Raw genomic sequence first — 16,280 nt, forward strand, 5'->3', positions numbered from 1 at the left:
CTTTCAAAATACTTTAAGCTCAGGCAAGCCCAGGAAAGCTTGCAGGATACTGCAAGACCACCTCTGTTAAAATTTTGGAATTATACAAATAATGGAGGCCATTTTAAGATCAAGGCATTAGAAACACCAAAAAGTTGCAAATCAACTTACTTTTTTTTTTTTTAAGAAAAAAACCCCTACTCTACCAAATTCTCAATTTCACTGTTTACTTACTGTCATACACATTTGCATTCCAAAGTACAGGTCATCTTTTAAAAATGATAACAGACAAAATGGCTTTCATATTTTATTTTTTTTTAGAAAAAGGGACTTTTCTTCAAGAAATTCAACACTGATAAAGTCTTTACCAAGAGCTATAGGTATTATGAAAAGAGATTTTTTTTTTATGAACTGATTTCAGAGTTGTACCACTAATCAGAATTTGAATTAAGCAAAAATAAGATAGCTGCTTTAGTAAGCAGAAGCTTCCATAAGCATCCAGAAGAATTTAATCTAAAAGTAGCCCAAAACCAAAACAGTGATCACTATCAGAAGATATTTATTATTCAGGAATTACTATTCTTAAATGAATTACCTTTGAATCTTTGGAGAAAAAATATAATAAAAATCACACAGTAGATAATCAATGCTACAGTTCAATTAACATGTATCACATCTGACACCAGAATTTGTTGCCAATATAAAAGTAAACATAATTCAGAAAGCTACTCTGTAGATATATATAACTGAATGGCTATTGTAAAATTTTGCTGAACCTCTAATAGTCCAAGATAAATGAAAAAACCCAGCCTTACACTGTGAATCTGTGTTACTCCCAAAATGATCTTTTTTCCTTTTCTTGGCTGCAAACTCACAATCTTCAGTACTGTATATTTCTTCATCCTCATCATCACCAGTTATGATGCTGAAATAAACACATTTATTAGAACAGCAGTGATTAAATATTTAAGATGCATACAGCTTATAATTCTCTGCATTAAAGTCTGCCAGCTGGAAAAAAAAATACCGTATTTTTGATGATGTTTGTCTATCTGATGGTATATAGCAGCATGTATCTTCAGAGAAGCGGTCTTGTTCTTTTCTTCCCAGGGGGGTTGAAATTTTATGCCATAGTGATTAAATACACAAAAGTATCTTCCCAATAGGTATCTTGTAAATCATTACTGACATTTAGGAAGGACTACTGAGGAGACAGTACCTCCTGGACAACTGGCTGTCTGCAAAGTTCTGGTGTATAAAAATTCATTATCTGAAATGAACCAAGCCTTGAAAAACTGTGCCCACAGGTAAAAGTCAGTGGAGAATTATTACATACCCTTGCAAACACAGAAAGCCAAATACAGACATCTCTCTCACTACTGTCAACTTTGGAGCAAAGTCAGTCTTTTAACAAAAGCCTGAATCCTACACTGTACATAACGCAGGTTTCACAGTACTGTTTTACCAATGATTTGTATGGCATCAAGAACCATGAGGTCTAGTCCCCTCTTTCCCAGAAGGCCTCAACTATACCTATGTCACTTCTGACAGTTAACTACATAACCTAACACTGAGGACTATACTAATTTATATATAGTGTATAGATAGACATAGTTGCATGTGTATATATACAGACGCTCACACTATCTAGATATATTGAAAACATATAAAGAAACTTGAAGCGAGGGGCCCAAAACTGAACACAGGATTTGAGGTGCGCTTCCCTTTTCCTGCTGGCCACACTGCTTCAGACACAAGCCAGGATGCTGTTGGCCTTCCTGGCCACCACTGTTGGTTCATGTTCAGCCAGCCCTCGACCAGCACCCCCAGGTCCTTTTCCACTGGGCAGCTTTCCAGCCCCTCTGCCCCCAGCCTGTAGTGTTACATGGGGTTGTTGCGACCCAAGCGCAGGACCCAGCATTATGTAACATTTCAATCCATAAGGGTTTTTTTCCAAAGCTACTATAAAGGAAATTTAAGCTCACTAAAATCATTAATTTAATTATGTTTGAGCGTATTGACTGCATTGCCACGTCATGTGAGAAGTTATTGCAGAATCAGAAATAGAGTCCAAAGTTCCCAGACCTAGCTTTATCATCCTAATAACAGATACAAGACTAGAGATAAGGCCTGATACAGAAACACATCCATTCTCACTGACCCAGTGCAAAGGGGAGAAGAGGGGAGGCAGCATTCCTGAAGGCCTGCTTTAGACAAGGAGGGTTAATCTGGCAGGATTCTTTTTGTTACTGGAGAGGAAGTGTCCTTAGAAAGCAATTTAGGCCAGTAACACACCTTAAGTGACTTAAAGCCCACCCATACCCCTCAAAGGCAGCTTAAGGGCAGACAATTAATACAAGGAATTGTGAAGATGAAGAGGCCTATTTCAAACACCCTTGTATTACATTCAAAAATCACCTGTGACATTCCTGGAATTCATGTAATTTTACAGAAAAAACAAATTTGACTGTTAGTGTTCTCTGACGATCTTCTCACATGAGGCTTTATTCCCTCATGTTCTGTTCCACTTCACATGGAGAATATTTATCTACTGATCTATAACACTCACCATTCTTCCTGACAAACTTTTACGTCTCTTCCCAAGAATTAAAGCAAGTGTCCCACAGGCATCAGAAGAATGGGACAGAAATACAGACTGGGTACCAAAGCTGCTCCACCATTTCGTAATGCAAGGGTCCTCAAACTTTTTAAACGGGGCCAGTGCGTGGATGAAGTGGCAGGCAGTCATCTGCGGCTGCTTGGTTTCCCCCCCAACCCCAGCGGGGGGTTCTGTAAATACCGGGGGCCGGATTGAGGTCCCTGGGGGGCCGTAGTTTGAGGACGCCTGTCCTAAAGCAACCACTGCCTATCTGCTCACCTCCATCCACCCACCCCACCCCAAACACCAAGCTAAGAATAAACTGAATCAAGTCCTGCACAGGCCACATGGTGTAGCAGAAGCCTTAATTTAACATTTTTATCATAACACTGCACATGACATGTGAATGCAAATTTACAGTTATTCTTACTTTCTTGTCTTGATGATGAATTCATAAGAAGTTATTCTAAAGTTTCTAAGAGCAAAGTACCTGGCAACCTTAGAACTACAATACGCTACATAAAACATGCAAGAATTTCAGCTTTTTCAAAAATGCAATTTCATAGGAGCATTTAAATAACCTCTTCAGTACAACACTTAATGCTGGAAAACTTGACAGGGCTATGCAAATTCCCAGCTATTCTTCCTCATCCCCTTGCTTCTTTTTGCATGGAAGAAGGAATGCTCTCAAGTCATACAGAGACACACTAAGTGTTTTAGAATAGACTCAAAGCGCCTGCACAAAATGACCTTACAATATATTTGTAAAATGCCAAAATTATCTAAGACTAGATTCAAATCCAAGGACTTCTATCCAGCGCCAAAAATACTCTTGTGAGCACTGTATCTCACTTACAGAATTAGACAAGAGATACCACAGACTCAAATGACTACCCTGCCAGAGCAAGTAGTTCATATGAGTCTAACGCACAAAAAAGGAGCATCATCATGATGAAATCTTATTAGTCTGATTATTTTTTTTCTTTTTTAACCTCAAAAGGAAAGCATAAGACAGCTTTACTGTTCAGTTGCAGGTTTCTGACACGTAGTTACATACAATTCTGTAAGGCAGTGCTCTTCTCTCTCCCCCACCAAGCTTCAAGGACACAGTGCCATGACATGGGAAATATATATCTGTGCTAGAATTTATAGATACAAACTTCACATAGTGGTGGCCGACATTCAGCCCACAGAGCTCTAATGAGCACTGCCTCAACCACATTTCCAGCTGCTGTTTACCTTGGATATAAGGCACTCTTCACTTACATAAAAATATTAATTATCCAAATGAGCAAGAGCTACAGAAGGCAGCCTCTCATTTTTTCCCCATCTCAGTTCCTGTAAATGGAACTTAATTAAGTGCAACTACTGAAGCATTATTCCAAAGAATTTAAAATATTCCTGCACAAGTGATTATGTTTGTTCAAGCACAGTTATCATTAGATCCACCATTTCTGACTAATTTCATCAAATGGTTTCACCAAGGCACTGACTAATGATGACTAATCAAATACTACATGCTTCAATTTAAGTTATTTACATGTCTTGAAGGTTCATTTCTGAATCTGTTTGCAATTAGACCTTCCTAAATTCTGAAGAGAAAGTATTTGGCAAGTAACTATCCATACTTTCTCTCACAGAAAATAATACAAGTAAAAGGAAAGAGGGTTTCAGTCAATTACATAGCTTGAATTTATTTCTTTTTAAGGGAAAACTGCTGTAACTGCTCCCTAAAATACAATACTCAAGTACTCCCTTTAGCATAGATTTCTACAGAATATTTTGGTGAAAAATATTATGACATTTAATGGGTGAAAATAAATAAAACCCTGTTAGGACAACCAGACAGGCGCACATCATCACCCCTATTAACAGGGCAGTTTAAAGAGGCAAATAAGTACTTATGTTTTGTTTACTATGCTTCTTCCACAAAAAAGGAAACATTTTATCAAGCCTCATTCTTAGCCAGTGCTACACCATGTTAACAAATATCCTAAGCTGAGCTATCTATCCAAGATACAGAAGATAACTGTTTCCAAATAGCTTAGGATGGTACAGAGAACCAGCCATCAAGACACAACACACTGCAGTATGACGCCCTACAGATTGAACAGAGGAATCCCATGCCTGGGTATATGCTGGGTGCAGACTGGATAGGAAAAGGTTTTGCAGAAAAGGAGCCAGAGCCCTTGTGAATAATAGTCAGAACACAGGTCAGCAGTGTGCCCTCATGTTGTATAAAGCCAACTTCACCCTGGTCTTAGATAATTAAAGGGTCTCCTGCAGATTGAAAGAAGCAATCCTCCCTCTTTATTTGGCCTGAGAAACTGCATCTAAAGTACTGTGTCTAGTTTGGGGCTCCCCAACACAGTAATAAAAACATTAGTATACTGGAACAAATCCAGCGGGGAGTTACCAAGGTGATTAGGTACTAGAGCACATGATGCATGAGTGTAAGAGAACTAAGCTTGTTCAGTTTTAAGAGGTGCTGGTGGAGGGAAACGTCATTACTGTCAATATCTAATATGAGGGTATAAACAAGAACTAGAGCGTAAGGTTAGAGGAGGTAGGCAGTAATAAGTCAAGTGGTAATAGACACAATCTGTGGTCAGAGAAATTCTTACTATATTGGTGGTGGGCCAACAGGGACAGATGACAAACAAACCAAAACATAAAAATCACAGTGAGGGTAACAGAATTTACAACAGGAACCCAGAGAGGAATTTCCATTCTTGGAAATGCACAAAGCTCAAATGGGCGAGGTCCTATAAAACCTGACCTCACTTGGCACTGCTTTGAGTATGTTTGGAGCATGATCCCCAGACGTCCTTTCCACCCTGAACTGTTCTATAATATTGTGCAAATAGAGATTAATTGCAGTTTAGTAGCAAAGGCTAACTCACAGATCCAAAGTGCAAGATGTAATGAAATTACTCCCAAGTAGCGCTACTTTGCCAAGAAGTACCAACTTGAATTCTGTAGTCTAAGTTGGGACAACATACGTTTTTAACTGAACAGATAGAAGCAGAAGTAAGGGAGGGGGGGTGTTTGTGGTGGGAAGGACCACAGAATATGCTGTGGTTTGTCTGTGCTAAGTAGAAGTGCAAGATGAAGGTGGGGACCTGGGAAATCGCTACAGGTGAGGGCATCTGCTGCAGACTAGGCTGGTCCCCGAGATTAGGATTCTGAGAAATTGGCAAGCTAGCCTAAGAAACCCAAGTCATGAAACACCTCAGACTTCATGAAAACTTTTTTTGCTCCCAGAACATTTCATGGCCAGCCTCCTCAAACTAATGTATCTATTTTAGTCCTGAACTTTATGCCCATATCTTTTCAAAAAGAGTTGACTTAAATCTGTTGCTAGCAAGACAACTTCAGAGGAGTTCAATACTAACTTGTTTCAAGACTAAGGGAAAAAAATGTGTAGTATTTTTGCTTGAAGAAGCAATAAAAGTACCTAATCTTGCTCTCTGGAGAAAAGATATATGCATATATAATTAGGATCAGAAGAGCAAAAGTCTTAATTATATTCACACAGACAATGATCATTTGTGTTATACTTGCCAAAGAACATTCATTAAAGCAAGATGCAATTATTTAGTAACTGTGCAAATAGGTATCAAAATTAAATTAGATTTCCTTTCAATTGCCAATTATATTATTAAAGATATAAGAAAGAAGTAAGAAAAGATTTTTCTCAAACGTATTTAAGGCAACTTTTATGTTGGAGGCTTACTGAACACTCTTCCAGACAAGCATACTCTTTTGTATCCACAGTAGCCAGACTGTGGAAAAAGAAGTCCAAATAAGCTCAATGACAGATGAACACAGAAAGAAAAGGAAGCATGAAGAAAACAGCAGGTCAAGATAACCTTAATAATAATTCTTCATTGTCTGATAACACTCTTGAAGTTTATTTCACAAATTTAGAAAACACAGGTGTATGACTACAGCAAGTCCTAGCTTGCCAGTGAATTCCCTTTAAGTCAGATCAATTACTGTGTCATTTACTGGACTAACACAACACTGAATATTCCGTTTTCTCATTATAAGCACATTATGCTGGAATTTATGGCCAAAAATGCTATCCCTGAGAAGTACTTCGTGGAGAAACCAAGTATAAAGTATCTTTGTCCAAAGAAATTTCTATCACACCAGTCTCTGGGCACCTGCCCCAAGTATTACTTCATTTAACTAATACTTTCTCACTTGTTCTACAGGAGAACATAGTCTATTTATTGTGTTAAAAGCATTACTGTAAAACTACCATTAATTATTTGGAGCAAAGGCATTATATGACTGCCCTAAACAGTCCTAATCCAACACCCAATCAGCAGAAAGTCTTCCTTCACTTCCAGGTAACATTTCAGTATGCCTGTTGCACTAGCAATCTGTAAGTATCAGTTACCTTTAAACTGTACTTCTCAAGTTTTTTGTTTGGTTAGGTTTTTTAAGTTTTTGTTTTGTTTTTTAAAGACACGAAAAATAAGATGGGATCCATCTGCCTAAAATAAGCAACTCATGAAGCAGTGACAAAAGACAGCCAGCCTTCACAGGGGTCTCCTGACTAATGGAAAAAGCCACATGGTTGCATTTGTATACCTCTAGCATATGCAGATGATATCATTACCACAAACACTTGCAGTCTGAATGGAAAGTCAACCTTTGCCTTCCCATCTGCTATTAGAAAAGAAAAAGTGATTCTGCATGAGTTAAACTTACACAGTGTGACTGATATCATTCAGCTGATTTTTCCCATCCTGAAGCGTGTGACTGAAGGGTTCACATCGTTTCCACCCATCTTCTGTTTTAATCCATCTCCATCCAGGGGATCTCCAGTCTTGGCCCAAAAATGGCATGGTTTCTCTATAAGCAGCAAGATGATCATTTTTATATTGTTTATTAATTTTTAAAAGTTGCAAAACTTGTCATTACTTCAGTTTTCTCTGTAAGCTTAAAAAAATACAATGATTACCTAGAGGAAAGAAAATTCTCTGTAGAGCATCCTTTTAAGAAACAGATTCATTTAAGTACATTTTTGATTCTGTAACCTCAATCTTCTTGTCTTTCAGCATTTATTAGATCAAGACAGGTTTTCTAGTTTTTTAGATAACCAGGAAAATAATCATAGCAGTCTAGGAAAGAGATGATACCAAAATGAACAAAACTGTATCCTGTGTAATCTGCTCAACCATGATCAAACAGATTACTGATTTTGAGACCTGACCAATAAATGGTTCTTAAAAAGTTTGGCAGGCCACAAAAATCAGTGTTCCTTTTATTCTTTTCAAAGGCTTACAAATACTGAGTTTGCACTACACTGTGTTAGTGATATTTTGGTAAAAGAATTTTCACCTTCCCAAGTATTTTTTCAGTTGTTGTCTAAGGTCACCTCGCACGCTAGTCTATTTACTGGACAAACGGAGACTGCAACATACAGTCAATTGTGAAACACCTCTTGAAATTCCTACAAACAGATGCAAGTCATCACAGGTGTATCATTCAGTGTTCTGCTAGCCTCTTTCAAAAGGGAGATTCACTTCTGACACATTAAGTAAGAATCTGAACAAAGCAGTTTTCTATACTTTGAAGACTCTGACCATGCTACCTTTTGCCCTCTTCTTCCCATTCATGATGCACACATGTTGCTCCTTATTTTAACTAGAGATTTCACACACAAGCTATACAGGGAAAATAGCATTCTCATATTTGAAACATGTTAACATATAACAAAAACAGTTTTCTTCCTAACAAGCATGCATTTTCTAATATTTTTTCAACTTGAAGAAACCATTAAGCTGTATCAAACATCACGATGATTTTTTTTAATTCATTTGCATTCTTGACCAGCATGTGCCCAATATATTAGTTAGAACAGAAGGCACAGACATGTAAAAAGCCTGAAGTACAAGTTGAGTGAGACAGTATTTTATTTTTACTATAAAACCGCACACCACACAAAATGAAGTGCTTTGTCTAACCCTCAGCATTGCCTAAATTCTCCTTCCTACTTATGCCTCAGCCTTCCTCTGCATCCAACAGGAATCCTTCCCAAAAATATACCACATCCTTTCCTCCAGCCACCACAAACTTTGTTCATGCCTATCTGGTTTTCCAAGCTTTTTACTGCATCCTAGAAGTATTATGAACAATAACATACTTGCCCCCCCACCCCCAAGTTGTTTAGAACTCCCCTCATTTTGACTGAAATTAAGGCCTCTTATTATCAAAGAATAGTTTTTGGTTGGAAGGGACTTGCCATGATCATCTGGTTCCAAACCTGTCATGGGCAGGGACACCTTCCACTAGACCAGGTTACTCAAAGCCCCATCCAACCTGGCCTTGGACACTTCCAGGGATGGGGCAGCCACAGCTTCTCTGGACAACTTTTTTAAGTGCCTCACCACCCTCACAGTAAAGAATTTCTTCCCAATATCTAATCTAAATCTACCCTCTTTCAGTTTAAAGCCTTTCCCCCTTGTCCTGTCACTACAGGTCTTTGTAAAAAGTCCCTCTCCAGCTTTCTTGTAGGCCCCCTTTAGGTACCGGAAGGTCTCCCTGGAGCCTTCTCTTCTCCGAGCTGAACAACTCCAGCTCTCTCAGGCTGTCTTCACAGGAAAGGTGCTCCAGCCCTCTAAACATCTTCGTGGCCCTCCTCTGTACTCGCTCCAACTATGTTGGGGACCCCAGAGCTGAACACAGTACTGCAGGTGGGGTCTCATGAAAGCAGAGGGGGGAAATCCCTTCCCCTGTCCTACTGGCCATGCTGCTTTTGATGCAGCCTGGGATACAGCTGGCTTTCTGGACTGCAACTGCACACTGCAAGGTCACGTTGAGCTTCTTGTCAACCACCACCCTCAAGTTTTTTCTCCTCAGGGCTGCTCTCCATGCATTCCCTGCCCAGCCTGTATTTGTGCTTGGGATTGCCCTGACCCACATGCAGGTCCTTGCATTTGACCTTGTTGAACTTCACAAAGTTCACAGTGGCCCACCTCCCAAACTTGTCAAGGTCCCTCTGGATGCCATCCCTCCCCTCCAGCATATCAACTGCACCACGCAATCTTGCTGAGGGTACACTTGAACTCAGTGTCCATGGTGCCAACAAAGATGTTCAGCAGCACTGGTCCCTATTACAACCCCTGAGGAACACCAGTCATCACCAGTCTCCACTTGTACATCGAGCTGTTGACTGCGACTCTTTAAGTGGGACCATTCAGCCAATTCCTTATCCACCAAGTGGTCCATCCATCAAATCCATGTCTCTCTGGTTTAGAGACAAGAATGTTGTGCAGTACAGCGTCAAATGCTTTGCATAAGTCCAGGTAGATGATGTCAGTTGCTCTTCACTTATCCACCAACACCCCATCACAGCAGGCCACCAAATTTGTTAGGCACTATTTGCCCTTAGTGAAACCACGCTGGTTCCTATCCTCCTGCAGCCGGTTGATATCCCAACACCCCACTCCCTCCAGGCAGGCTCCTGACACCTCCTCCCCAACGCCCTCCATGCAGCCCCTCATTCCTAGCCCCAGCCCCAGCCCTCTTCCCGGACCCATCTGCCCATCCTGACCCTGACACCTTGCCCCAGACTATTCAGTTCCACACGCCCCTGAGACCCAGCCCCAAGCCCCTCCAGCCACACCTGCCCCCTCTCAGCCCCGAACCCCCGCGCCCGCCGGCCTCACACGCACGGCCCCAGCGCCCCTCCCCGCCTCACCGCGCACCCGGTCCCCTCACCTCAGGGCAGCGCCGCTCCCCGCCGCGCACAACCGGCCCCACGCCCGCCCGCGCGCTCGGCCCAGGCCGCGGGGCTATTGACGGAAGTAACGTGGGGCTGCGCTCCCCACGCCCCGGGGCCCGCCGATTGGCCGCCGGCCGCCGCGCTTGTTGCTACCCGGCAGCGCCCTTCCCCATTGGCCAAAGGGGGCGGTGGCGTCACCGGCAGGAGCGGGCTGGGCGCGTCACGTGACGGTGGGGGGGCTCGAGGCGCACGTGTCAATGTTTTGGTCGGCGGTGGGCGGGACGCGCGGCGCGAGCGGGGCTGAGGCGGGCGGGAGCGGCGTCCCCGGCGCTGAGGGGACTTGCTGGGCGTATGTCACCGCAGCCGGGCGCGGTGTGCCAGGGCCGGCCCGGGGGCGCTTTACCCTTGGTAGGCCCTTAGGGGAGAGTGGGCTGTGCTACCTGCCCGTCATTCCCTTCGGTTTTTCACCGCGTTGGCTGGTTTCAGCGGGCCTTGAAGCCGAGGGGTTTTTTTGGGATATCACCAGGTTCCCATAGGTACGGAGACAGGCGGCTGGGGGAAGGCACCGATTCAGGGCTGCCCTGGGGAGAGCAGGAGGAATTCGGGTGCCTGGGAGCAGCTGCTGAGCATAGGCCAGTAAATACCTTGGCAGTCCTTCTGTACGTCCTCCTAAACAGGCACGTTTTCTTTTGTGGCTTAGAGGTGTTATGTGACGCTTATGGAGCCATGCCAGGCTTATTTTTTGTACAAGAAAAATTTTGGGGTAATGGGAAACAATTCCTTAGGTAAACCAAGCTTATGGAGCTCTTTGTTTCTTAAAACTTTCAGGCATGAATATATGATTGTATGAACATCTCCGCTTTTGCTTGAAAGTAAGTAATTTTCCCCTATATGAATGTGGAGAAAGATATAAAAAGAGAAAGTCAAGGAGCTAAAAATAAAATTGTACTTTAAAACGTTGTAATTAATGTTAAGTATTTTGTGCTGTAGAACAGGGTATTGAGCTTTAATTATTAGAATGCTTGGGATTGGCAGTACTTCAATTGCTGCTACTTGTCACTACCTGGAAGCATCCCCTAATCCATTTATGGCTCTTTCCCACATGAAGCTGGAGGTTATGATCCTATAAAACAGCTTCAGTGCTGTAAGAGCACAGAATTAACTATAGGTTCAGATGTTTTGGAAGGGCTTCTTTTCTGTCCTTGCGCTTGAAAAAGTGAACATAAGTAGTTCTTTTTGACCTGGGATACATTGAGTATGTTCTCAGTATGTTACTTTTAATAATTAAACTGCTGTATTAGAGGTAGGCTTTATCTCTTTTCATTACAAGAGCAAAAAAGACTATACTCTTTTTTTCAAGATGCTTTAATCCAGACACAAATACAGCCATTGGAAAGTTGCTGCCTTGTGTTTACTTGAGGACTAGGCAACACTGAAACACTGAGAGTAAGCTGGAGCTTGCTTCATGAAGAAGTAGGGGAAAGACTCACACTGGAGCAGTTTGCGCGGGACTGTATTCTATGAGAGGGACTCCACCCTGGAGCAGAGAACAGCATGAGGAAGAAGGAGTGGCAGAGACAAAACCTTATGAACTGACCCAACCCCTGTTGCTCATCCCCCTGTGGCACTTATGGTGAGGAAGATGTGGCAGAAGAGTGGACTTGAGTCTGGGAAGAAGAGGGGGTTGGGGGGAAAGTGGTTTTAGTTTGGTTTTGTTTCTTGATATCCTATTTTAATAATACCCTATTTTTAATTTACAGTAAATTAAATTAATCTTCCCCAGTTGAGCCTGTTTTACCTGTGATGGTAACTGGTGAGTAATCTCCCTGTCCTTATCTGGACCCAAGAGCTTTTTCATTTTAATTTCTCGCCCTGTCCTGTGAGGGGGGGCAGTGAGAGAGCAGCTGGGTGGGTACCCGGCAGCCAGCCAAGGTCAACCCACCACACTCCCTTAATTATCAAGCCCAAAGTGGATGATGCTCCGGGTGAGTACCTCACCCTTTAGGAAGGATACAATATGGAAGGAGAAAGCAGAGGAAGTCATGTGTTTCTTGTAACTTTTTACTCTTTTATGTTACTGGTTCTAGAAGGGCAAGGACAACTGTGACTTCCCAGCTTGGGCAGTCACACTTTTTGACTTGTGCTGCAAATTTAATACAACCATTAACAGCTGAGGTACATAAAGTAACTGAGTTTTCCATGACAGCTCTCTTTCCTGAATAGTTGCAGCTACTCATAGCCAGCTATTCATAGTATTTTACCTGCTGGCTTCAGCATATTTATATTAATTAATATATAAATATATTATATATTATATGTGTTATTAATATATTACTATTATATATTATTCAGCATATTTATATTAATTATAAATTAGAGGGAGCTGCAACAGTGTGGATTTTTTTTTTTTTTTTTTTACAGAGCCACTTGTTATAACACTGTGTATATGTGTTTTCATTCCAAATGTCTAAAAATCTTCTGCTAATTCACCAAGAAGATATAGTGGTCATTGCCCATAGTTAATGTTGAGCCATCCTGTCTATTGCAAGTGTAATTTTAGCTCTCTTTATTCCTTAACAGAAGTCTTTTTGCTATTTTGTATTTATGGTATCTGTCCACCTGCCTTATTTTTCTTTGTAACAAAAGCTGATAATTTTTCAAATGAGCAAATCTAGAGATAGTTACTATCTTGAGAGTCCAGTCTCCTACCTGCAAAATAATCACTGGGGAATTTAGGTTCTAAGACAGAGAAATTTTATTTTAAAATATTTTTATGCATAGTGCATGTCTGTGTTAAAAATGTACAATCGGAAATGTGTTGTTCATTTTGGGGGGATCTGGAACCTTAAAATAACATAATGAATGTGAAAACTCTTCTAAGACTATTCTAATCAACACTGAGCAGCTCAAAAAATTATTGAGTAATTTAATAAAGATTGGCACTACTCTGTTTCAGACATTCTTCAGAAAATTCCATGTGAATTTTTCTATTCTGGTGTTGCAGTCCTCATGTGGATCTTCTCTATTGGTTTTATTTAATACTAATGAAGTTTAAACTTTTGCAGTGGAAACTGAACAAACTGGTCTGCAGTGTGACTGTTACTGCTTTTGATTATTTCAGAGGGTTATAAAGTGAAGATTTCATTAAACCCAGACAGTCTCCTGTTTTGGAATTGGGATGGTTACGCTCATTGCTGATAGCAGGTCCCTGTGAGTAGTACAGATGAGACCCTGAGACCATTGCCACATTAACATGAAATTAGGAGACCTAAATAAGCAGGCAAATTTTCTCTTTCCCATTTTTTTCTATTAAATTACTTAAATTACAATTTCTATTTAGTAAGACACAGCAAAGATGAATTCTCTAAATGAGCTTGCACTGATGGACAGCCAACCTATTCTGCTTTCAAGTTACTGCTTTAAGAGCTGAGACATAATTAAAAGCAAAATAAGTGGTGTTATTTAGGGTGGCTTAGGATAACCTCACGGAGAAGTTGAATCAGTTTTTCATCAACATTCATATTTCATGAACTGATCTGGAGATATGCATCATGTTTATAGGATTCCGTTTCACTTTTTCTTAGAAATCATCTGAAAATGAGGGTTGTGGTAGATGCAAATGGCCTTCTTTTCCTTGGGAGAGTAATTTTTATTTTGCTGAGTAATCTCTGTACATATTTCAAAGATTAGAATATATACCACAGCTTGATTCAGTTACTTAGCAACATTTAATGCTAAGAAAAAGAAACAGGAAAGTGGTGCAGTAGCAATGAAATCATTAGACAATCGAACAGAGCTCATGACAATAATGAAGCAGAAATAATGGTATTTTGTAGGTAAAACAAAACTGGAAAAGAACACATAATCCAAGCAGTTGTCATTTTTCCAATGAGGCAGTTGCTTATAGTTTCTTTTTTTCAGGAAAGCTTGCAATCTGGTTAAAAAAAAAAAAAAAAAAAAAAAAAGGCAAAGCTTGGACAGAAGCATCATTGTCCTAAATATTAATTAATGTGTGGTTTCCACTGTATGACACAGTTCTTCAGAAGTCGCCAACACAAGACGTAATGCTGTTGCTTTTCCTTTGTTACATTTATTACTCTCCCCTAATTATGAAAATATAAATATTTAAGTGTGTTAGGATACCTATAGCTGCATAAGAGAGCACCTGCCTTCCTGGAGGCTTGGCTGCTGGGGGCTCAGGACCAACTCAGAGGTGGTGCAGCCCCCTTCCTACTGGGAACAGTGGAGAGAGGCTCCCAACAGCGCTGTGCGGAACTAGCCTAGCCTGACTATGTAACCCGCTGAGCTGCGCCCTGACATAGACCTGCAGGCTGACATCCCAGCTTAACCTTGGACCTGTCTCACCACTTGCCTGATGATCTGGACTCTTGGTTGAACCTGGCCACCATCTGTGAGGCTGTCCTCATATGCTTGCCTAACGCAGAGAGGCAGGGGCCTCACCAGTCACGACATCCCTCTCAGCTCCCCAGTCTACAGGGATGTAATGTAGTCAGACAAATTTCTCTCCAAAGACCATGGGGAATAGAAAACCTTTATGGAAAGAAACATCTTACATGAGCTTTGGGAAAAAATGAATGCACAGATATACTATAGGTTATTAACAATTACATTCAAAGATGTATTTGTTATTTGTTACAAAGATGTAACACAAATCAATGTTGGATGTAGAAATTTAATATGAAAGATGTTGTATTATATAATAATTCACCGTTGAATGTAAAAACTTTTATTTTGGAAGAAGCACTATATAGTGTAGGGCAAAGAATTTTGAAAACTATTTCTTATTCTAGGGGAAAAACATGGTAACAGTTTGTTGGGAAATAACATCAAGGGAGAAATAGGAGAAGTTTCAATGTTGCAGTGAAAAACATGATTTTAGTTAAACTCCAGAGAAACAATCTGAAAAACAGCATGTACCATACCTTGAGACAAATCTTTAATTGAAAGCACTGGGACACCAGCAGAAATTCCACTGTTTGATCAGTGACAGGTTGGATACTGCAGCTAGCTCATTTGCTGTGGGGGGAATGTGAGGTCAAAACTAAGTTCTGGAAAAGAAATTTTCATTTTTCAAAAAATATGAGCTTTGCCTATATAAGAGAGTGATAACTAAGGAGATGAACTAGTTTAGGAATTTGCTTTATGGGGTGGAATTTTATGTCAGTTCAAGCTATAGAAATTGGTAAGGAATTACTTATAAAAGTGAGGTTTATTTTTTTTATGCTACCAAAGGATGGCAAGAGATTTTCTAACCTTCTACTTGAAACCTTTAAATCAGAAAAAAATATATATTTAGAAGCAGACTTTACGTATTAGTAAGTTACCAGCTGCTTTCACCATATTTGTATGCATCCGTACAACCAATAAATTGTTTTGGAATCATGGTTTCAAATACGTTCATTAGAGAAAGTAATTGCTGCAGCAAAAGCTAAGGGCATACAGCTCAAGGAGAAAATGGGTCAAAACTGTGATAGGAGAGAAATTCTCTCTCCTTTTCTTCTCTTTTTTTCTCTCAGTTTTTCCCATAGGAAGAATTGGAACAAAGAAATCTGATTAATTGAAGCTTAATTGGTGTGTAAAGGGGGCTATATGATGTAGTTGAATCTGACTGCAGGGAACTGAATGAAAACTACTAGAGGTACTGGGAAGGCTAAGAAAAGTGCTAGTCTACTGTTCTGCAAAGTGATATGCATTGGTGTTAACTAAAATGCTCAGCTAAAGGAAATGGCTAACACAACTGCTAGCTGCAAAGAGTAGGTTATTAGAGGAGGACAGAGATAGAGAAAAATAGAGTTTTACAGAGAAAGGTAAATTAGATATTTTTCAGTTTGGCTGGATCTGATAAACTGGGTTATTTAGACAGTAAGCAATCAAAGATATTAGCAGTTATGCAGAAAACACATGGAGGATTGGAGAAATTTTTATCTGGTAAATTCTGCA

General features: G+C 40.5%; 1 protein-coding gene across 4 annotated transcripts in view; it reads right to left on the minus strand.

Annotated features, from left to right (window-relative positions):
• Nucleotides 1–10,425, minus strand: part of FBXO25 (F-box protein 25) — a 30,302-nt gene extending 19,877 nt beyond the window's left edge. For 2 of the 4 annotated variants that reach the window (XM_040597817.1, XM_040597816.1), the window contains exons 1-3: nucleotides 10,316–10,425; nucleotides 7,301–7,444; nucleotides 795–904 (exon numbers count right to left, since the gene is read on the minus strand). In XM_040597817.1, coding sequence (XP_040453751.1) covers nucleotides 795–904; nucleotides 7,301–7,437 — 247 coding nt within the window. In that variant the 5' untranslated portion in view covers nucleotides 7,438–7,444; nucleotides 10,316–10,425. Of the gene's footprint in view, nucleotides 1–794; nucleotides 905–6,314; nucleotides 6,377–7,300; nucleotides 7,445–10,315 lie in introns of those variants that run through there. The other 2 variants (XM_040597818.1, XM_040597819.1) reach the window with 2 other exon arrangements.
• Between the last annotated feature and the right edge of the window lie 5,855 nt (nucleotides 10,426–16,280).

Source organism: Falco naumanni, chromosome 6 (assembly GCF_017639655.2).
Source record: "Falco naumanni isolate bFalNau1 chromosome 6, bFalNau1.pat, whole genome shotgun sequence".
Classification (NCBI taxonomy): domain Eukaryota; kingdom Metazoa; phylum Chordata; class Aves; order Falconiformes; family Falconidae; genus Falco; species Falco naumanni.